Source organism: Arachis duranensis, chromosome 8, assembly GCF_000817695.3.
Source record: "Arachis duranensis cultivar V14167 chromosome 8, aradu.V14167.gnm2.J7QH, whole genome shotgun sequence".
NCBI lineage: Eukaryota > Viridiplantae > Streptophyta > Magnoliopsida > Fabales > Fabaceae > Arachis > Arachis duranensis.
The window spans coordinates 29,527,733-29,551,647 of record NC_029779.3 but is presented as its reverse complement, the minus strand read 5'-3'; the positions used below and the strand labels follow the sequence as shown (position 1 = coordinate 29,551,647).

General features: G+C 36.1%; 3 protein-coding genes across 5 annotated transcripts; 2 read left to right on the top strand and 1 right to left on the bottom strand.

Moving 5' to 3' along the window:
• Positions 1-290: 290 nt before the first annotated feature.
• Positions 291-2,734, bottom strand: LOC107462004 (dnaJ protein homolog). Its single transcript, XM_016080554.3, has 6 exons — positions 2,295-2,734; positions 1,811-1,979; positions 1,576-1,717; positions 1,198-1,474; positions 907-1,105; positions 291-793 (listed from the first exon to the last, which is right to left on the bottom strand). Exons 1-6 carry the CDS (start codon positions 2,442-2,444, stop codon positions 474-476), a joined length of 1,257 nt encoding a protein of 418 aa, XP_015936040.1. The 5' UTR covers positions 2,445-2,734; the 3' UTR covers positions 291-473.
• An 11,640-nt stretch (positions 2,735-14,374) lies between these two features.
• Positions 14,375-19,527, top strand: LOC107462005 (protein IQ-DOMAIN 5). 3 transcript variants are annotated; one of them, XM_016080558.3, is made up of 7 exons: positions 14,375-14,526; positions 15,736-15,858; positions 15,930-16,169; positions 16,508-16,735; positions 17,143-17,256; positions 17,793-18,255; positions 18,869-19,527. In XM_016080558.3, exons 2-7 carry the CDS (start codon positions 15,775-15,777, stop codon positions 19,021-19,023), a joined length of 1,284 nt encoding a protein of 427 aa, XP_015936044.1. In that variant the 5' UTR covers positions 14,375-14,526; positions 15,736-15,774; the 3' UTR covers positions 19,024-19,527. The 3 variants fall into 3 exon arrangements, with proteins under 3 accessions (XP_015936044.1, XP_015936041.1, XP_015936042.1); XM_016080555.3 differs by having other exon boundaries at positions 18,866-19,527; XM_016080556.3 differs by having other exon boundaries at positions 15,716-15,858; positions 18,866-19,527.
• Positions 19,528-20,001: 474 nt separating this feature from the next.
• Positions 20,002-23,552, top strand: LOC127741244 (glycosyltransferase BC10-like). The gene is made up of 3 exons (XM_052253327.1): positions 20,002-20,068; positions 20,938-22,031; positions 22,911-23,552. The coding sequence occupies exons 1-2, from the start codon at positions 20,002-20,004 to the stop codon at positions 22,026-22,028; spliced, it is 1,158 nt and encodes a 385-aa protein (XP_052109287.1). The 3' UTR covers positions 22,029-22,031; positions 22,911-23,552.
• Positions 23,553-23,915: the final 363 nt, after the last annotated feature.

The following is a 23,915-nucleotide window of genomic DNA, read 5'->3' as shown; positions in this document are numbered from 1 at the left end:
GTTATTTCAAGTCATTTATCAAACCAAATCACGGTTTAAAATTGAACAGATTTTACACTCTAATTATTCTTTGCTTATGTGATGTTAAACAGAAAATGTTAAATAACTAAAAGATTTTTCCTTTTATATATGTCTTTTTCACTGCAGATATTAACCTCCTATTATTCCCCTCCTCAAATTACTAAATATTCGTCGATACTGTGAGACCATACACACACAACACAAACAAAGAAAGGAGAAAAGAACCGAGAAGAGAAGAAGGTGGCCTGCGGATAGGAGGAAGAAGAGAGTAAAATTGAACAAAATTGATGATATTAGGATGTCCGAACGGAATTACCCTTGGACAATAAATGCTACTCTGTTTGTTTTATCCAAAAATCAGATTTAATCAAACACTAATTTAGTCCGCAGCACACGGCTAAAAATAACATATGAATTGACTGAAGATCAACACTTGTTCTGTATGAAGATCATCACTGCTGAGCGCACTGTACTCTCTGATGACCACCGTGCATATCATCGTCCTCGTCGTATGCCTCCTGCTGAGCCTGTTGCCTCCTCCTCATCTCTTCCTCCATGTTCACATCGTGCAGTGTGGTCTCCTCGCACTCGTCCAGCTCCATGTCAGTCAACTGTGAAGTAGGTTTTGGTGGCAGAACAGCTTCCAAAGCTTTCACCTGATCAGGGATCAGAGATTCAGGAAATTCTACCGAGAAGTGAATGTAAAGCTTCCCCTTCATGAAGGGCCTCTGGTACATTGGCATTCCCTCATCGTTTATTGCCTTGTAAGAATCTGGCATTTCAAGCAAGTTTCAATATCACAAATGAAACAAATCAGAATTTTCAATCATTCAGAAAACTTGGAGGAGCAAAAAAGCACAATGCATAGGTGCAACATTTACGTACCAGGCTTAATAACTTCTCCAGGATTTGACTTGATGAGAAGTTGCCGCCCATCCAAGTGAGTGAGCACAAACTTAAAGCCACACAAAGCCTCAGTCAGGGACAGCGAGTGCTCGACAAAGAGGTCTTCATCCCTTCTCTTGAACTTGGGATGTTCCTTCTGTTGAAGGACAAAGACAATATCTCCAGTGACTGTATCGGGCTGCAAGAAATGCAGAAGATCAAAGTCAGCACAAATCCTTTAGTATATACAATTCAATATCAGTAATAATATGACTTAAATGTTCAACATACTGCTTCATCAGCTTCACCAGGGAATGTAATCTTCTGCCCGTTCTGCATTCCCTTCTCCACATGGACCTCAAGCACTTTCTTCTCTTGGACGACTTTCTCGCCCTTGCATTGTGGGCACCGGTCTTTCTCATTGATTGTTTCTCCAGTACCCTTGCATTCATTGCAAGGATGCTGCATTTGCTGAATCATAGAGGGACCAAGGTGCCTAATGGAAACCTTCATACCAGTACCTTGACAGCCAGCACATGTCATTGAAGCTCCAGATTTCGACCCTTTCCTGTAATCAATTACAAAACAAGCCGTGCACTCTGTAAGAACCAAATGTTGAAAAAAGGGCCAACAAGCATTCAAACCAACAATGCCGAAATCAACACACACCCGTTGCATTTAGAACACAAGACATTCCGTGAAAGAGAAAGCTTCTTGGAAGTCCCAAGGTAAAGGTCCTCCAAAGAGACCTTCAGGGGGTGAACCACATCTTCGCCGCGTCTCTGCCTCCGTCCTCTACTGCCGCCACCACCTGCTCAACGAAACAATTCTAGAAACCTTTAATTTTTTTATTAAATGCTAGCTTTGACGGCTCCCATAAAAAGAATTGTCCGTAAAACCATACCGGAGCCAAATGGACTTCCCCCGAAGAAAGACTGGAAGATATCAAATGGATCATGGCCACCACCACCACCACCCATTCCTTCCTTAAGTGCGTCTTCACCATATTGATCATAAATCTCACGCTTCTCCGGGTCACTCAGCACCTCATAAGCATGTGCCAGCTCTTTAAACTACACACCAAAAATACAGAAAGAAAACGTGAAAGTGTAAGGCCTCGTCTCACATGATTTCTCTCGATCGATCACCGCAGCTACCAATAAACAAACTACAGTCATAATCACTCTGGCAAAGTACAATCTACCACATCACTACCACGTAAACTAATCACAACCGCAAATTAGCAAATCAGAATCGCAATAACATTGAAATAAAAAACAATTATATCCTAAACAATTTCGTCAACAAATAATCACCACTAATTAAGAATCAATTTAAATTATTAATTCTATTCAGAGTTTTCCGAATGGAATCATTAGGATGGCTACCTTCTCAGGATCACCTCCTTTGTCAGGATGATTCTTGATGGCGGCTTTCTTGTAAGCCTTCTTCAAATCGTCCTGCGAAGCCTCCTTCGATACTCCGAGGATCTCATAGTATTTGGTGTTATCGCTCTTCTTTGGCGCCCTCCCAAACATCTTCACAATCTCACAGAACAATCAAATTCAGATCACAATTCAACAGAAACCGATTCCGATCGAGTGATCGATCGAAGAAACGAAACCCTAATTATATTTCCCCCCAAAATAAGGTTGGCGTGGTGTATGTAACTAACTGGCGCGAGAACATGAAGACTCCAGATCTCTTTCTTTCAGAGGAGGTATAAGCGAAGCGAAACACAAGGATGAATTTCTGCAATGGGTATATATAAAGCGGCACGGTCGTTGATTTGATGGACGGTTTGAATCGAATCCTGGTTGTTAGATAGGTAATAGAGAAGAGTCTAGAATAATTTATTTGATTTTATGCTTTTGTGAATTGTGAGTCTGAAGTGAGAAAATAAATATTTAATTTTTGAATTAAAATAGTGTTTTATATGCTATAAAAATGATAAATTTAATGATAATTAACTATTTTATTATTTATTTATGTTTTTCTTTTCTATATTTTTTTTTTGTGCAAGATGGGGAATTTGTTCTAGATCTTTCTTCCCTCGTTAGCCAGCTTTTTAAATCGATGTTTATTTTTCTTTTTATGTTTTAGTTTTTTATTTTTGTTTTTATTTTTTATTGTTTTTCAGCTTTTAGTTTATAGCTGTCCCCTCCTCTTGGCGCCACCCTTGGCTAACGGCTTCGTTCATTTATCAAACTTAGTAGTTAGTACCATTATTACTTGCCAAGGTAGTTTTCCTATTTATGTGTAGAAGTGATTTTATAAAATTAATTTTAGATAAAAATAAATTTGTGCGCTTGATTTATTTTTGACAATTTTATATTAAAATAAATTTTAATAAAATAAATATTTTTTTAAATAATATTAGTTAAAAGCTCATATAAAAAAATTAAAATTCTTTAAATAATACAATAACATGCATAAATGATAAAGTTGGTAAATGAAAAATAAATGTTGAATATTAATGGCTAAAAGTTTGTTAGTGAAACGCAAAAACTAAGTATTGTTGCTTCTTGTAAACGTGATTTTGAATGCAAAATCATTTCTGCATTTATAAAGAAAAAATTTGTCAAACAAAAAATTGAACCTTTCAAAAAGCTGGAATGTGCTTTTTCCTTTTCAATGCGTTTGCCAAATACACTCAGTACTAACATGTCCAGGATTTCATTGATTGTCCTGAGATTTCACTAAATTACTTATTCCTAATTTACTATTATACACGTTTAACTAGTGAAATATTTTCATTAGAGAATTAGGAATTAAAATCTATTTTGGCCCCTGAAATTTTCACTCGACCTCAATTTTGACCTCCAAATTTGAAATTATTCAATTAAGATCTCTAAATATTGGATCGTGACTCACGTTTGTCTCTAGAGTTATCTTCGTTAACGAAGATTTGATGTGGCGCGTTAAGTTACCAAGGTGGATGTGTAATGGTTGAATAATGTGGCAAAAGTTGATTTTACTCAATTTGACCCTTCCAAAGATGTTAAAACCCTAATTTGTAGCCCTCTTTTTCAAAACGTTCGAAACTTTGTTGAAAATATGATGAGTTCAGGAAGTCAAGCTTCAGGGAGCTCTGCGTAGTCACGTTCTCATGGCGCTTCCGTGAGGAACCTTAATCATGGGAGATTGGAAAAGATTCTTGATTGGTGTGGTTGTGGAATGCGTCTAGTGGTTCGGTGGTTTGGAACGAATGCCAATCTCGAGAGATCTTTTTATGGATATTCAAATTATAATGTAAGTGCAACGTCTTCTTTTTCAATGTATTTGATAGGTATGCTAAAAAAAATTTCTTTTTCTTGGTTGTTGAGGAATTGACAGAGTTTTTGGAGAATGTGGTGTGATTTCTTTATGTGGACAGATGCCGAGGAAGAACAGAGTTTAGTGGGCAAAGCACAACCTGAAAGCAATAATGAGAGTTGGAAGATGAATTTAGCATGGAGAATTACTTCAATAGAAGCTGAAATTAGGTATTTGAAACTATGATTTAGTATTTTAAGTTTGGTTATCTATTTAGGTGTGTTTGTGACTGTTGTATATGGTATAAATATGGTTAAATTTTGATTAAAATTGTGTAACTGATGGTGTATATGTTTAGGGTTGAATGAAAGTATGGTAGAAAGCAAATATGAAAAAAAATCATGTTTTAGCTCTTTTGGTATATATGCAATGTTGCAATAGTAAAGAACTAAAGCTAAACATTAAACATGTTAGTACCATTCATAAACTTTAAATCAAATCTCTACATTTAGGATCCAAAAAAAGGCATGCATAACCAATATCCAAAGGCATTATTTGTTATTAATGGAATAAAATAAGCTGACCAAAATAAACATAATAAAGTATCAATAAAATACATCTAGAAAGTTATAAATAGCCAAATATGTGGACATACACATAACCATGTTCTAGTGACACAAGATAAACATAACTAAAAAAGCAACCATCCTAATTATAATAATCTATCACGGCTAAAAATCAATCACTTCTTTCTAGGAAGTTTGAATGCTGGCTTCATCCTTGGTGTAGGGACAAATTTTATAACTTCAGCCATTCTTGAAGATGTTCCAGAACTTTCTCCCTGCATTGGGTCAATACTTGTTGTTCCTGGGACTGGAGATACTTTTCTCTTTAGTTGTAGTTTGTTGGGTCTCGTTATAGGAATTACCTATAGTTGCATGAGTAGAATACAAGTCCAGATCAATTTGAGACATAATTAAACTGAATAGATAATTAAAATAAATCTTAAATCCACAAATATAAGGACAAATTGAATAGTTACTTGTTCTCTATCTTTTGGTTGTGAAAAAAGGTGGTTGGGATATCACAATCTCTGAAGGAGCATTAGCATTTGTTGGGACTTCAGAGGTAGCAACATCAGTGGATGGAGTAGGCTTAGCCTCTCCTTCTCTACTTTAGACACATCTTTTATGGTTTCATTTACATTAGAAACCCCTTTTTTACTTCTTAGAAATTACAGCTGCTACAACAGCAGCAAGAGCAGCTGCAATATCATAAGCTTTTTTGTGGGAGTAGCTTCTTTTCGCGTGACATTTTATCCCACAATAAATACAAGTAAATTCCTTGTACTTTCTATTTAGTTTTATTACTCCAGTCTTACTCTTCTTACTTCCTAAAGGCTCATCATCTACATCATTCTGTCTTTTCTTCTTCAAAGGACCAGACTTTCTTCAAATTTTGGGTGCTTGAGGCCTACTATACTGAGACTTCTCCACATTATTTGTCCAGGGATAAAATTTACCAAATGGACATATATTGCTCTATGTGAATCCATGGTCAACCAAGTGTGACAATAGTCTTTAGGATTTTCATTCAGTCTAGCTATTGCAGCACATGCATAGACACATGGCATGTCTAAAAGCCAGTTTACATCCAATCAGAATTTGTTTTCCAACCAAAAATATTTTACATGAATTCAGAATTCGTTCCAACCAAAAATAGATTACATCCAATCAGAATTTGTCCCAACCTAAATTATATGCCTAACAAATTTATTTCAACCAAAAATACAATGCCTACAATAATTCACAATTATAGCAAAAATGTATGTCTGAAATAGTTTATAACTAGTAGCAAATAAGCAACAAAACAAACTTATACCTGTAATATGCCAGAATCTATATGTTCATATCTGCTTCCCCAAATCAACAGCCATGTTTGTTGACCATCCATGAATCTCAAATCTCTGATATCTATCATCTCCAGACTACACTGGACGCTATTTTTGTGATTTTTTCTTTATCTTCTCTAGTCTACTCCTTTGAATAGGAGGTAACCTGTCTATGTGGTATTGCAGTTTCACTTTGTTTTTTGTAATTGTTCTCATGATCCTCTAGTAGAGTGATTATAGAATTTTTCCTGTACTCCTTTATCCTTGCATTGAATACTTCGCATGCATTATTATAAATGTTATCCATCTTAAGACCATGGCTAAAGTATGCCTTGGTCCATGATTTCTTTGGCCATTTGTTCAAGTAGCCCAGGCATCTTCATTCTTTCTCTTTATCTTCTCCATCTTCTGCTCAAAGCCATGCCTTGTTGTCTCCCTTGCACATTTTCATAACAAGCTTCTCAACCTATTTCTATTGCTTGTTAAAATCCCTCCACATGTGCCACGCATAAAATCTATAATGCACTTCAGACATTAATTCACGAACTGCTAGAATTCACCCTTGCCATAATATGCAACAAAGTTAACCTTTATTGTAATTGAGCCCCAATTAAATCCTCCAAATTCTACTTTATGACCTAACCGAACCCTAAATTTTATATTATGTCCCAACATAGTCCCTCAAAATAGCACTCAAAATTGTTCTAAATATTAAATTTTAGCTTTTGCTTGTCCGACATGAAGCACCAACCATTATGAGTGCAATCACCCAGATCATCCAGTAGAAGTTCTAAAAACCATCACCAATTGTCTTTGTTCTCGACCTCTACAATGGCACAGGTGATGACATATATGTGGTTGTTGGCATCTTATCCAACTGCGGATAGGATTTGCCTCCAAAGTGAGTCTTAAAAAAGGTTCCATCTAACCCAATTAGAGGGCGACATCCAGCCTTAAAGCATTTCTTGCATCTATAAAAGCATATGTACATTTTTTTTAAAATTGGATCTCCTTCAAGCTGCGGCTTCACTCCTATTTCAAAAGTTGAGCCAGGGTTACTTTTCAAAAGAGTCTCTGCATAGTCTCTAACAAGTGTGTATTGTGCTTCTACATCCCTATAAACAATGTTTCTTACATCACTTAATGCTCTAGTCAGAGAGGACCTATTCAAGTCAAGATCACATTTCCTCTTAAAATAATCAGACGCTTCTCCATGGTTTAGGTTAGGATATTTTCTTATTTTTTTGACCAGCTTTGAGGCAAGCCACTTTCTGTTTGCTGCCCTATTCTTAGTCCTCCTAGCACATATGTGGACATTGTTGAATGTCTTCATCTATCAACAAGTTTCTTCATGATCCATAGAAGCATATGCGACCCAATTACAACCCTCTTTCTTGTATTTGCAAACAGCTCTCACCCTATAACTCTCACTCCTTCTGAAATTGATTTGCCTCCCCTCTTGTATGGTAAACCCCCTCACTACCTCAATAAAGTCATGTTTCGTATTAAACTTCATTCCCGACCTCTAATTTTAACTCTCCAAATCTTGCTCCCTCCATGAATATTGGAAATGCATCATCATCATCCACATCAGATTCTTTATCTGAATTAGGTGGGGCCTTCATCTCCTAAAAGTGCCATGAATCATTTCCATCAGAATCATTGTGGTAGACATCAAATGCATCATATGGTGCCTGGACCTCACTGGCTTTTCCTAGCACTTTACCCAAGTCAACTTCTTTATCAGAATTCTGAACTATCAGCTCATCTTCATCACACAAGTCTTCAAGACATATCTTTGATTTTCCCTTGTTTTTCTTGATTTTCAACTCCCAAATTCTTGATGCAGTCACCTCAGAGTCAAAATCATCCTCACTTGAATTCTCAAAAGCTTCAAGTCTAGGCCTATAGAGCTCATCTTCCACACTCTCGTACGAGTCACTATTGTCATTGCTTGACAAGTCACTGTAGACACTTCACCAACAACCTTCTTTCCTTTGGATACAAATCTATAAGATGATCTTGTCACTCATCTTGTAGTGATGTTGTGTACTTCTTGACAGCACCTGTATTCAGTGTAGTCTTTAAGTTCTTTATGACACTTGTAGTGGTAGTTGGAATGGACTTCTCAGGTTTATTGGATTTTGAATTAGAAAAACATGGTCTGAAAGGAGGTATTGATGTGGGCTAAGCTGGAGGTGCATAAGTGGTGGGCTGGACTAGAGGGACAAAAGTGGGCTAGGCTAGAGGTGTAGAGGTGGACTGGCCTGGGGGATTGGATGTGGACTCCTCATGAAATATGGTCATTGTTGGCTGCTCAGGAGGTCTGGAAGTATTTTGTCCAGGAAGTGTGTTTGAGATACATGATGATGGATTTGAGATGATGTCAGATACAGGGGTTTTTGGATGAGGGTCATCTCTATCAGTTGTGAAATCTCATCTCTTTCAGCATCAGAAATTCCATGCTCAAGGTACACATGCACTACACCTTCATTATTCTTTACATGAAAGCATATTTCCAGCAGCTCCTTGTCATGTGAGGATGGTCTTACTCCAGTCTTCAAGAGCCTCCCAGGAGCAAGCCACTAGCACTCCTTCAAATTGTCATATCCAAGAGCCTTGTAGTAGTTTCTTATTAAGAACACATTCATTGTATCTTTCTCTAGCCCAAACAACTGTGCAATGTGGTCTTTGACATTATTTTTTAACTACAAATTTCTAAATACAAGCAATAACGCACACATAATAACATTTATCCAAAGACAACAAAAGATACAAATGACATTCTTTTATTCAGCAGAAAAACAGAAAACAAATCCTAGCCTTATTCAAATGCAATAACTTACAATACCCTAGATATAGACAACAGATTGCATACAAAAATACAATGCAAAACAAAAATCAAAATGAAAGTCAAGAACGAAGTATCGAGAAATTGAAAAGAAAACCTTTCACTTCCAAACCTGATCTTCGCCTTTTCTTTTCGTGCTAATGCTACTTGTTCAACAACCTCACCCAACAGTATGATACAAGACGAACGTTACTCGCACTTCTGATTCTCCTTTCTCACAGTCAAGCATGTGAGAAGAACAAAAATGTAGGAAAGAAGAATAGAAGAAGAAGACAAGGAAGAAGTATAACAACCTGAATTTTTGAAACTGTGATCGCAAATTATTTATGATCTATTTTATTAGTTTAAACTATTTATTTAGAAACTATTTTATTAGTTATCATCAATTTGATGATAACTAATAAAATAGTTTCTAAATAAATAGTTTAAACTAATAAAATAGATCATAAATAATTTACGATCAGAGATTCAAAAATTCGGTAACCGTGCGTACGGACACCTCTATGCGTACGTTCACTTTTGAAAATCTCCCTGGGTATACGCACGCACACCCCTGTGCGTACGCACATGCCCTGTTTTACAACTTAAACTTTGTTTTTAAACTATTTCATTTTCCCAACAAATTTGTATACTTCTGTGACACCTAATTAATACTCTTGGGCTTAATATTGGGCATTAAAATATGGGAAAGGTCTTAGGAGATTTGATTTGGTATTAGTTTGAAAAGTTAGAAAACGGAGGCTTAGGATTCTGGTGTACTGAGGATGGGTTTGGTGAAATGAGAAGGGAGAAAGATACTTGAATTGAGAAATTGACGAACTGATGAGTTCGGAATGGAAATGTTGAATTGACAGTAGTTGAAATGAGTCGAGGACTCGGGATGAAATGATGGATCCATGATGTACTGAAAATATTTTCTGAAAAACCACTGAATTACTGTTTATATTGAGATTGTTGAGACGCTATGCACCTGGCAGGGACGGTTGTTAATCCCGCCTGTCGAGATAGCGGCGGCGGCGTAAGGACGGTGGTTAATCTCGCTTACGTTGAGATGTGAGGTCTGTGGCAAGAGTATTCCGCTCGCATCCCTTCAGATCACTAGAGTGTGCAGGCACAAAATCCTGGACGGTGTTTCGAGTACCATATCTCAAAGGTTCCCAATTATGATTCCGAAGGATGACATCTCCATGGAGATGTGTCAGGTTGGCAGTTGAACCGGCAATGTGATATCACAGCCAATAGGACAGACATTCATCATATGCATCTTCTATCAGTTTGTTTGCTTTGCCGACTTGTAATTGCTTGCCTATTTGTATGGCATGCCTAATTGCCTACTTGAATTACTTGCCTTATATGCCTATACTTGTGTTTTACTTGCATTGATATTGTCTGTGTTTTCTACTGGGATTGAGGAGGTTCGGAAGGCGGTGGCGATGGGATCGCATGAAGGATAGGTTGGTGAAGGCTGTGGGACAGCGGAAAACTGTTAGACTAGAAAATCCCTTAAGTTAGATTACCTTTTTTATACTGTTAAGGTTTTAAGTTATGGTTTTAATTTATGCTCTATTATTTTAGTTATGCTTTAAGATGAATCTTGTGATGGATATAAAGTTATAGAATTGCCTCTGGCGTCCCGGGGTCTTATATCTTACATCACTAGGCACTGTTACCATACTGAGAACCTCCCGTTCTCATACCATATTTCTGTTGTTGTTTTCAGATGCAGATTGTAATCCACCTTGGTGAGTTGCTTTGGTGGTGACAGAGCGGAGGATCTCTATCTTTTTGGAGTCTTTTAGCTTATTTTGTATTTATCTCTCATCTTTTGTATTTTACTTTTGCCAAGAGGCTTATTTTGAGAGAAAAACTGTAAAAGTTGTTTTTAACTGTCAGGTTTCTGTATGGTTTGTATATAACTAGCTGGTTTAAATTCCACGAGCCGTGGCTAGGCCTTTATGTTATTATACTCTTATCTTTTGCTATATCACACACACACACACACACACACACACACACACACACACACACACACACACACACACACACACACACACACACACACACATATATATATATATCTTGTGCGTTAAGTTTGTAGCTTCGTGAGTACGTTTTGTGCTTTTTAAATCCGGTTTTTGAGCTATATCCTTCATCGGGCTTCTAAACTATATTATTTCTTCTATATATTATTTGTATGAGTTTAGAACTGTCGTAACCTCTGATTAACCTTTGCTTTACGATGTGAGGTAAGACTTAGGGTAATTAGGGTGTTACAATGGGCCACTAGCATTGTTGCAGTATTGGATATTTTTTTGTTTTCCACATTCAGCCAAGGGGTTTGACACCATTATTTGGCCGCTTGCATTGAGGTGACTACTTTTTATAAATGAGGTTTATAGTGCATTAATTCAAAAGCCTTTTTATTCTGATAAATGAGCTGCCTTTTTATAAATGAGGTTTATAAATGATAGAATTGATGCACATATGATATGGTAATCGAGCTGCCTGTGATTAATGGATATCTCTGTTGTTAGATATGTGTGCGGCCCATTGTACTTCTAACTTTCCATTAGCCTTTTTTCTGCCGCATAGTATCAGCCAGTTACATTCATTTCCAAACTGTACACACTTTCCATGATACTTCAATTGATTGGACTCAAACACTTTGTAGTCAACACCCTGACGAATATTATAACTCTTCACTGTCAGTACAGTTTCCTCTTTGCTTTAGAACTGCTGGCCGACTTCAAACTCATTCGCGCCAAGCATCCCAAGCCCGTCTCCATAAATAGTAGAGAACTGTTGATTTGAAAATGCAAACTGATTCATTGACTCAAGATACAAAATAGAGAAGTGTGGAAGGTATTGTTGCGTTTGAGAGCTTGACTGGACTTGCGATCTTCTGACAGGTGTTGTATCTTCCTTTTCGAATATGTTGTTCTGCTATTTATATTGTAGTTGCTAGTTTGTCTTAATAATTGATTGTAGCTAGTTCTCTTGTGACTGGTTTGTTTGAAAGAAATCTGGTCCGGTTTTATGAAATTGACACACAAATTGACAAAAGGTTATGTTTTGGTATATTACTGGGTGCAGTGGCAAAATTTGAAACAAAATTTTGGGGGGCCAGATAGAGGATAATTTTCAAGATGTTTTTGATATGGACCCATTTAAGATAAGCTCGTATAACCTTATCTTTCTGGTTTGGGTGATATTGCTAAATTTAAAGCCGTTTTCCAATGTCTCGTTCCAAAAAATTAAAGTCAAACTGATCAGATGTAACTTTTTGAATTTTTGAAGATCGTATCTCACTTTCTTCGTGATTCATTAAAGTAGAAGAACTATCTACAGGTGTTGATATTATAAAAGTTATATGTTCTTCTTTTTAAATATTAGCCTTCCTCTTAAAAAATGCATCAATTCTTTGATTTATTATTATTATTTTATATAAAATTTTGAATATATAAAAAAGAAATTATAAGGACATTGAACTTAAAAATAGAGGGAGCGTTGTTTATTGAACTTATTGGATACTTTAAGTCATAATAAATTATTTAACCCAATTAAACTATTTTTTATCTTTTAAAAAAGTACTACTAATTTTTTATAAAAAGTTTGGGGGGGCCATGGCCCCTCTTGTCTGAACTAAGCTCCGCTACTGGTCTTGTGTTATAAAAAAAAAATTGGTCCATGACCTTATTTTCGTTACAGAATTGTTAACGACATATTAAAATGAATAACAGTTATTAGACTTTCTAACAACTATTTGATATAGCAATTGAAACTTTTATATCTCAATTTTCTCTCTATAAAGTCATTAAATCATAATCCTAATTTTATTTAGAGGTTTTAAGGGTTTTTTAAAGAACATATTAAGGTAAAAAGTTTTACTTATCACATTAGATATCTGTTAAAAATCTAATGTAGCAAGCGTTTAATCTATCTCAACACGTCGTTAACCGCTTTTTTGACAAAAACAGAGAATGATCTAACTTGTTTTACGGATGTTATATTAAAAGACCAAATTAAATAAATTGAAATTTTTACAAACAGATTGAAACATGAGTGTAATTTTAAAGACCAATCTAAATATTAATTCTTAAAATAATTTTTTTTGGTGTGACACTCTTAAAATAATTTAATATTTTTATTTGTAAAGACGTTTTTAAAAGAATAAGAGACCAATATATTTCCAAGCTAACCAAATCCAAAATTGATCTAACCGATGGTTGCAATTATTGAAAGATAAATTAGAAAAATGATTATAATTTTGAAAAGAAAACTGAATAATGAAAGCAGCTCTGAAACTTTCAAATTAAAACAAGTTGCTTCACTTTGGATGCAAATGAGCACTTCCATAAATAAACTAAACAATAAACATGATTATATGGGGTCAATTCATTGAAAATAAATTAAGAGTTGGATTAGATATCATAAAGGTGGGGAACTCCGTTTACGGGTGACACGACCCCGTGATTAACTCCTTCGGAATTTGTCCCTCCCCCACCACACCCGTTGACAGCTATACGTCGTCGTTTTCTGCCCCACAAATGATTATTGATATTCCTTGATTTGTTTCTTTTTTCAATTAGAAGTTTTTAATTACTTTTAAAACTTTAATTAGACCATTTATAATGTTAATATTAATTAATATACCCGTTAAATTAAATATCTATTTTTCTTCACTTGCGTATAATTTTTCAAAAATGTTATGTGAGTATCAGAAAGTATAATTAAATTAATCATCATGTATTATATTGATGCATATTTATAGGCATTTTATTTATTTTAAAAGATGAATAATTAAGTTTCATTATATTGTTTACAAAATTTTGTTATATATTTAAATCCAATTTAATTATAAACGTGAATATGAGATTATACCATATTTCTATGAGTGACTATTAGTGTTATGACATTCATCTAGCGTTTTTTATTTTTAATATTAGAAAAGAAAGATATATTTTGTTGTATCATAGAAATGAGGAATGTATCATACAATTATTAATTTTTTTTAGTTATCTTTCATGCATATTAGATGTCTAGAAGATGAGATACATTTAGGCTATCATTATCGAAATTTTTAACTATTAATTAGTTACGATTTATCAGTGGCTTTTCGTCGTACGGTATATGTCACTAGAATTTGACTACTTTTATTAAGTTTTTAATTGACAGACGGTATTTTTATTAAAATTAATAATTGGGAGGCATCAAATAATAATTTAATTAAATATATTAAATTATTTAATTATTTTTAATTAATAATTTTATATAAAAGAATTACATGTAAATTTTTGTTATGTGTAAAAATAATTTTCATATATTATATATTCGATTTGATGAGAATTTAAAATGTCTTATATTCAATTAGGCATTAGGTATAACAAGATTAATAAATAAATTATACTTAAAAAGTAATTTAAAGAAACAACAAATTAGTATTATTCTAAATAAATTATTATTATTGTCCACTCCCAAGTTCAGATAGAAATCCTCTCAAGCGGTGGCGAGTGATAACTCGGCATCGGCATTTGACTCGCTTGACTCAGTAACGATTCAACCTTTCTTATCTTCTCCGAGGACGAGTTCACTCAGTTACAGCTTCTCTCCCTATGAACTTCAGGTGATTTTTGCTTCAATTCTGCGATCTAGGGATCTACACGAACTTTTTATTGTCTTCTTCCTTTTCCGCTCTTCAGATTCAAAATTTAATTGAACTTAGTTTGTTTTAAAGTAAACCAAATCTATCTGTCGCGGATGTGATTAATGAGCAACCTATTAATTGTAGTTATCATTTTACTTACATGTCATAATCTCGATTGATGAAATTTGTACTAATATCTGTCGCTTTTATGATCCGTTTTCTCTGCTTCGTGTTTCCTGTAATAATTCAAGTTTATAAAATTACGATTACTTGCACTGTTGCACATGGATTTGGAAAAAGTACACAGTTCTTTTCACCTTCCTTTTTTCCCTTTTTTTTTTTGTTTAGCTGGGATTACTATTTTTTTTTGTTTATGATTGGATGTTGTCTCTGCAGTGTGTTTAACAGCTAATTGTATTTTTGTTCTTGGTATAAATTATCAAAGACTTTGGTTCTATGTTACTTACGATATTGTTTTGAGCACATATTTAGCATTATTCCTATATTGTAGTGTAGTGTAGAGTTCTTCATAGCATTTCGCTATTTCGGGTTCCTGTTATCATGGCATTGAGAGAATACCTTGTGTGTTTTGATTAACAAATTATGCACCATTCCTTATAGCACCAAATTTTGTTTTTGATATTGGAGCTGTTCAACCCGTGAGTGCCATGTTTTGTACATATAGTCCAAGTCCTATACAAGGATAATGTCTTGATAAAATATTGTTTAGGTTTGAGTCCAACGGTGAAAAGGAAAAAGACAACTAGTCATTTCACAAGGTGCACTTTCACCTTATGTTTAGCTACCTTGTTTGCCTTCAACTTAAATGAATCTGTTTTCCTGTATTAATCATGCTTTTCAGTGATTCGAAACTGCTTATGATTACTTAAAAGTTAAAAGCAATGTTCTTATGGTTTATCTTATCTAGTGAATTGCTAGCATTTTGGAAAAAAATCCAAGAAATACAGACCAATATAGATTATGAAGCTTGAAAGGAAGGTGTATTACAGTGATAGGATTAAATAAGTTGTAATTTGTATATAGATGTTTTCATTTAAGCTTGTACTTTGACAGTTTGCTACCTGCTTCATCGTTTCCATAGCTTATAGTTGAATATGCCCATTAAGATTGTATATGAATTATGATCAACTGATTTTTCATTAACTAGGCCATGTAACACTTTTCCAGGCTTGCACTCGATCGAGATAAATTGAATTTTCACTGACAATGGGTGTCTCAGGGAAATGGATTAGATCATTGATTGGTCTAAAGAAGTCTGAAAAGGCAGAGTCTTCTGAGAAGGACCGAAATGTGAGTATCTCCTTCGTCCTCTTTCTCTCTCTCCTTCTTATTCCTAAGCTTTCCTTTTTCTCAATGATCAGAAGGTTGGCAAGTCTCGGCATCAAAGAAAGCATTCGATTGAATTTGATAATGGTAAACTTCAAAATGAGCTTGATGATGATGTGACTCTGCCTATCAGAGATGATAATGATCGTTCAAACTCCGATGTCCATTATTCACCTTCTACTTCTCAACAAGCTCTTGATACTGCACATAATCACCAAATAATGAGGGAAGAATGGGCTGCCATTCGCATTCAAACAGCATTTCGAGGATTCCTGGTAATTTTTCTATATCAAATTGGCTTATCTTATCACGAATAAACTGAATTCTTTTGAATTCTTTAAGTAACAGACAAGAAGAAGGAAAGAACTGAATTGTTTGTTTATTATTTTTTTTTATATGCATGGAATATACATTCTGAAAAATTTGTTGAATTAAAGACAATACTGTATTGTGGTTGAATAGAAGTGACTTATATCTACCTATTTATCTTGCTTCACATCTATTTGGAGGGTTGGTGTTTTCTCTTTACTTTATGGCTTAGTAATATTCTATTAAGAATCTTACTTATGTCGCCAACAACTTCAACCAAGCTGGAACTTGTTGTATGTATCAGGCCAGAAGAGCACTAAGAGCTTTGAAAGGATTGGTAAGGCTTCAGGCCCTTGTAAGAGGCCATGCAGTAAGAAAACAAGCTGCAATAACATTGCGTTGCATGCAAGCTTTGGTGAGGGTTCAGGCTCGTGTTCGGGCAAGGCGTGTCCGCTTGGCATTGGAGAGTCAGAATGAACAACAGAAAGTTCAGCAGCAGCTTGCAAATGAAGCTCGTGTTCGAGAAATAGAAGTAAGGACTAAGGAGCACTACTCTTAAAGTGATGTTGCTTTGTTAATGAGGAATATCTATCTCCTTGATTGTTTTTTGGTTTATATTATTATATCCATTCACCATGGAGATCAGGAGATGAGTGGTTCAATTGTTTTGATTAAGATTTAGGAATGAGGATCTGCCTTCTCCCTTTGTGGTCCTCATTCACAAGCCCAATTGCAAATTTCCAATCATTCATTTGACCTTACATGATATAGTCGTTTATATCAAATGGCTTGTTGGCATCTTCTGGGTACTCTGTCATTCTTGTATGTCTAATTTAATTGAATTCCAGTTTCCTTGTTATCATTTCTGTCCAAGAAACCTTTTAATAATGGCAAATAGCAGCTAAGATTCCATTCTATAATCGTACTTGTGCAATACAGGAAGGCTGGTGTGACAGTGTGGGATCTGTAGAAGAAATCCAAGCTAAAATATTGAAGAGGCAGGAGGCTGCAGCTAAACGTGAGAGAGCCATGGCATATGCTCTAGCTCATCAGGTAAAGATCCATTGAGCATGTTGAATTATGCAGGCAGTAGACATCATACTCAAAATTTTCTTCAACTTGCATGTACAAAATTCTGAAATTCAAGAGAGAATCATTAAAAATACCAATCCAGCTCAAATCCTTGCTGTATTTAAGCTATTCTCAGTCATATGACACTAGTGATTGCTTATTTTATCCTATGAAATTTTGGATTCAAGCTGAGTTCTTAAAGCATTATTTAAGAGGTTCTTGGGTAATTTAGATCTCTGTTTTATGTCTAGTTACATCTTGAACACAACTTTGCATATAAAATTATCTATATGACTTACAAGTACTAAGCACAAGATATATTTCTGAACCAACCAATTTAAACATAATTTTATAAACATTAAACAGTAAACCCCTAAAAGTAAAATGACTGCATAACTGTTGTTCAATAATTTCCCCATCATTTGATCACTGGCTTTGTATTGTCTGATCCATTTCCATTTTGTATTCTTTGATCTACATGCTCCGGGTATATATTTATAGTTTTTCCTCCTTGACAGTGGCAGGCAGGATCAAGACACCAGGCTGCTTCATCTGGATTTGAACCAGATAAAAGTAGCTGGGGCTGGAATTGGTTGGAAAGATGGATGGCTGTTCGTCCTTGGGAGAACCGTTTTGTTGACACTAATCTAAGGGAGGGAGCAATGGTACATGAAAATGGAGCAATGGATGGTAAAAATGGAACCAGTGCTAACAGCAAACAAATTCTGTCAAACAATCATCAAAAACCTGCAAGTCAGAAAGCTGGACCGGTTCTTTCCGATGGCTGTGGTTCTTCACCTGGTAAGTCAGCAGGCTTGCAGGAAGTAGTGAACATTCAGGCTGTTAAGCCAAATGGTGAAAATGCTATTGAAGAAGCCAATTCAAAACCCAGGATTGGGTCAAGATCTCGTAGTAATCCAAAGGAGAGAACCTCTCAAGGAGATAAGCAGGCCAAAAAACGATTATCTCTGCCTAACAGCGGTGAGTTTGTTATCCTTCTCTGCATTTTTGTCCTTTCCTGTACACTGGGGATCAGGCTGCGCCTTTACAAGAGGCTGAAAAAAGAGAGAAAAAAAAAAAACCTATTGGGTGGACAAACCCAATAATTGCATTCCACTTCAGCCAGTTCTTTCACTTTTAGAAGAGTAATGCTCCAAAGGACCCACAACTAGGTGACCATATAGTCATCATTTACAAATGTAGGGCAACATCGTAGAAAACAGATGATATATCTTGGAAAAATGTGTATACCTGTTTTGGCACTCATTAATTTACAAGTATTAGACATCTCTGCTGAAGATTCATTCTATTCATACCCCACATTATAGGTTGAAAAATTCCTGCCTTTGTTAATCTAATCTCCTAAAATGTTACTTAGGAATAAGGTTATCTACTTGCCAAGTCGCATTGCATCATTCAAATTTGTAGAGTGAATTAGTTTGCATTTTTTATTGCATACTTCATGTAAATATCATATTTGTTCTAAAATTCTTGCGTAGATATTAGCAGAATGAGCAATGCCAAAATCCATTTTGCAATTATGTTAGGATAGGAACAGCCATTTCTAAATCCTATTTCTGATTGACATTAGCAGGGGGAGGTCCTGGGGCTCAAACAGCAAGACATCCTAATAGAACAAATGTCAAAGGAACACTCAGCGCCCAAAAGCTCGGTAGGGATAAACCTAAGGTCAATGGAAGAGGGGATGTAAATCTTACTCAGCCAGTTCCACAGCATGCAGGTATGTAGTTTCAAGAATCCCAAGAGGAACTGCTCCATTTGTTCATTGGGACATGTCCAGTTTTTGGTCTGTACATATAAAAGCCAAGCATTGAGTGGTTACTTGCAATCGTCACTTACCAAAAATTCCTTCATGAAGAAGACTTTGATGTGGCTGTTCGATTTTGATGATAATGATATAGGCTTCTGTTATGATGAGAATAAGATATTTCCGGTTGATTCACGTCTTTGTTGTAATTATTTGGTATTTATTGTTCAGCTACGTGATAATGTGGTGGTGTATTTATGCTCAAATGTATTCCTTTCAGTGTGGGTTGCCTTCCATATATTACTGTGGTTAAGCTATTGTTGTATTCTTCTGTTAGCTTGGAACACAAGGCATATACTTAAGTGGAGTTAGTTGAGTTAATTGCATGAACCTTTGCCTCCTTTCAAGTTTCAAACCGAAGTGCTTCATCTATGTAATAGTCAAATTAGTAGTGTTTGAGAGTTTGAATGAATGGGTTGCCCTAAGATGACTACAGTTCGTTTCATTTATTTATTTATTATTGTTATTATTATTATTATGTTCAAATCTTAAGAACGCTAACAAATGAGCATGAAATTTAATTTGGTGATATATGCAGATTTTGGTTCTCTAGTAGTCAATTTCCGTACAATAACTATATAGTATTTTTATTTATTTCTTTCTGGGGGAAAAATAGTTTCATCAGAATTACGAGTGTTTGGGGAAACAAATGAAATCACCGTATAATAGAAGGCTGATATTTTTATGTTGAGAAATAGTCTACAAGTAGTATTTGAAAGTTATAATGATAAGTAGAAGTTGATTATTTCAATGATTTTGTAAAATTGATTTCAGGGATTAAATATGAAATAAAGCATCCGTTCATTTATCATTTTTTAAATTTTATTATACAATTTTTTCCTAAAGAAGAATTTGGTAAAGTTTCTTTTTAGTTAATATATAAATAGATGAGTATTAAGATGATCTTTCCAGTTTCCAAGAACACACACATTTGTCTTGACATTGCATTGCTTGTCATCTCAGAAGGTAGGATGGGTTGATGCTCTCCACGTTCAGATCTAATCTTTTTTGGGATGATGTCTGCTCTTACCCTCTTCAAAGTCAACACATCAAGCTGTCACTCTGAGTTATGTTTATTAATTACCTAACCTTCTTGTTAACGTTTTTTTTAACCTTTTATATTTTCTTTGTTACTGCTAGTCTGCTACTATTAGTTTCTTATCGTTATTGTTAGCTTACTAAAGAGAGGAAACAAAGTTATCGATAATACCGATCAATCCTGTTTGTAATGTTTTGTTTTTGCCGCCTTTGATTGCCAGGTTACAGCTACACACACACAATGCATCTTTTTTATCGAATTTAATCAGTGATTAGAATTTAAATTACTCAAACAGAAATAAACGGCGTTAGTGTTGGAGTTAGTGAGTGAGTGATGACTGATGAGGCGCCAACCTCACTGACTCCACCGTCAGTTAGGGAGCTTTTTCAACCAAAATAGAAAACCCCCTAACCCCCCTTGTACCCACCTTCCACCCCCCTAACCAAAATCCAAACCCAAATAACAATTAATTAATTAATTTCATAATCCAAATTCATCTCTCTCTCTCTCTCTCTCAGCTCAACAAAGGTTAAGTCTCTCTCATCATCTTCGTTTCAAGTCTCAAGCCTCTTTCTCTCACTATATTATCCTCTTCTTCCTCACTCTGTTTACTCCTGAAAACAGCACAACAAGCATTCTCAGTCACACCCACACACTCTCAACCCTAAAATCGAAATCGATATCTCAGTTCCACACCCCATTGCTCCACAATTCCAAAACTCAAATCTTTCCCACATTTCCACTCACCTAATCATCACCTTTACCTGAGTTTCTACTCACATTGACAAAATTCCAGACCACTCACAATCCCCGGTTTCACCCTCGCCACCGCAACCACCACTATCACCACGGCTCCACCACCACCACCACCACCACCACCTCCACCCCAGTCCGCCCATTCCCGACTCCGACGAAATCGACGACGCGGCCCTCTTCCGCCGTGCAATCTCCCTCTCCCACCACCCCAACCAACCTTCTAGAACCTTCCACCTCTCCACAAAGAAGAACCCTTCTTTCAAAATCGCGTTCCTCTTCCTCACAAACACCGACATCCAATTCGCTCCCTTATGGGATCGCTTCTTTCACAACCAACCAACCAACCTGTACAACATCTACGTTCACGCAGACCCAACCGTGAACATCACGCGCCCCGATTCCGGCGTTTTCCACAACCGCTTCATTCCTTCCAAGAAAACCTACCGCGCTTCACCCACTCTCATCTCCGCCACGCGCCGGCTCCTCGCCACCGCGATCCTTGACGACCCTGCCAACGCATACTTCGCCGTCCTATCTCAGCACTGCATCCCTCTCCACTCGTTCCGCTACGTCTACCGCTCCCTCTTCGTCTCCAAAACCTTCGACAAATCCGAACCCGAACCTGAATCCGAACCGGGGATCCGAACCAAATACCGGAGTTTCATCGAGATCATCTCAAAGACGCCGAGGATGTGGAAGCGGTACGTGGCAAGAGGGAGGTACGCGATGATGCCGGACGTTCCGTTCGAGAAGTTCCGGGTCGGATCGCAGTTCTTCACTCTGACCCGAAAACACGCTCTGCTTATAATCGCGGATCGGAAGCTATGGAGGAAGTTCAAGTTGCCGTGTTACAGAGAAGATGAGTGCTACCCTGAGGAGCACTATTTTCCAACTCTCTTGTCAATGGCGGATCCTGATGGTTGCACAAAATACACGCTAACGAGGGTGAATTGGACTGGCACTGTTAATGGGCACCCATATACTTATCGGAGCTCCGAGGTGTCTCCGGAGCTGATCGGGCGGCTGAGGGAGTCGGACAACTCCGAATCGTATCTATTTGCGAGGAAGTTTAGCCCTGATTGCTTGAAACCGTTGATGCGCATAGCAAAATCGGTTCTTTTCAAGGATTGAAAGGTAATGACTAACAAGAATGCATGTTGTCGTTGTTCTGTGTGATTTGTTATTTTTTAATATGTTTTTGCTGATTTTGTGGTTTGTTTTGGGGGTGCAATGTCGATTGTGGGGTGGCATGAAGTTTTGAAATTTGTATGCAATACTGCATTTCTAAATGCTTCCATTCTTTACTGTTTAAGTGATTTTGTTTTAGTTCCTCAATTAGTATTCATGTTTGTATGTTTTTTTAAGTACTTGCTAGTATTTCTCGTGGTTTATTCATTCAATACTAAGGAGCTTTTCTTTTAGTTTCACATTTTGGTAAATTGGAGAAGAGAACCTTTACTTACAGGACTATAGGTCATAACGGTTTTTTCCCCTAAGAAGTATTTCTCGCATTACTGAAACCTAATAAAGCAAATGAGAAACTTGGAGGGAAATTCAAGAGTAGTTCGTTGCCTTCTTTTTTTAAACCATAAACATAAGTGCATTTAAGTCCATTGTTGTTATATTGGGAAATGGGAATTGAATTTTCTTACCATGTATGGAATGTACAATTGTTATGGACATTTGTGATGTTTGTAGTTGTGGTCTTGTAGACATGTTTCGTGATGTGCAAAAGGTTTGTGGCATCTTTTATTCATTTTGTAGTTGTGATTTTTGAGTGTTAAAATATGCTCCTAGTTCCAATTACTTTGTTGGTACCTGAATTTCGCATATTTTCATTTGGAATGTCAAAATATGCTCTTTAATTCAATCAATGACTAGGTACTTTGTTGGAAACCATTTTTCTGGTTACATTTTTTCAGTTTGCTCTACCTACAAAGCTCAAAAAAAGAGGCACTTTTTTTTTAAGATTCTGCAGATGAGCTAACATGGTTCAATCAAATTGATTCTCAGGTTGAAAAGTTGATAGAAGATATTTATGGCTAAAACCAAGTTGCTGTTGCAATACCTAGCTCCATTGGAAGGTATATGGCTTGAAGAGGCATAAACAGCCCACAACCAATATACCTTGAACTCTCAAGATAAAGAGAGAAGTGTCTTGAGTCTTGAGATAAGTTTAGAGTTGTGTGTACTCATTTGCACTAGATATTGTGTCGACTTATTCATCAATAGCCTAGATAGGTGTAGGTCCCATTAAAGCTCCATTTGCTGGAATGATAAATGAGTCGACACAGTGTGAGGAATCAGAATCAAAATGAAGAAAGGAAACGAAGAGGCACCTGCACAAGTCAAGGAAAGAGATGCAGGTGCTAATGCTATAGTCAAGTGTATTCATCTGGTGTATGTGTAAGTGTTGCCATAGAAGATTGTGTTAGGTAGTTTTGTAAGGTTTCTCTCCCTCTTTGGTGGATGATCTTGTACATATGAGCCTGTCTATTAAGCACAAACCATTGATGAAGAAATGATCCACATACAGTGTTCTACTTTTGGATCAATTCCAGTGCTGTTGCCTAAACACGAGGCAACAGTGGCTGCATGGTGATACAATATAATACTGAAATGAAAGGAAAAACCAAGTCTACAGATTCCCCAATTGATCCATCTCTATGCGCTCTTTTGATCTCTTCCTGTTTTCTGATTCCATAGGAGTAGGACTCATCCTTTTTAGCTTTTGTCTCTTTTTGGTTTTTTCTATTGGTCTGTGATCCCTTTCCTTTGTTCAAAGTATCAGATAGTGGCTCCAAGCCTCCAAGCACCGCATACAGAATTATTTAAAAGAAAAAAAAAAGTAGAGAAAAAGGGATCATGTTGCAAATCTTCTTTATGGTATCATATTCTGATCTCTGAGGCCAGGCGACATTGTATATATATACAAGCCACCGGAATCTGTGGTAAGTGGTGAGTTTAATAATTCAACAAAAGATTTATGTTATGTCATCAATGCTTGATTAAGACTAA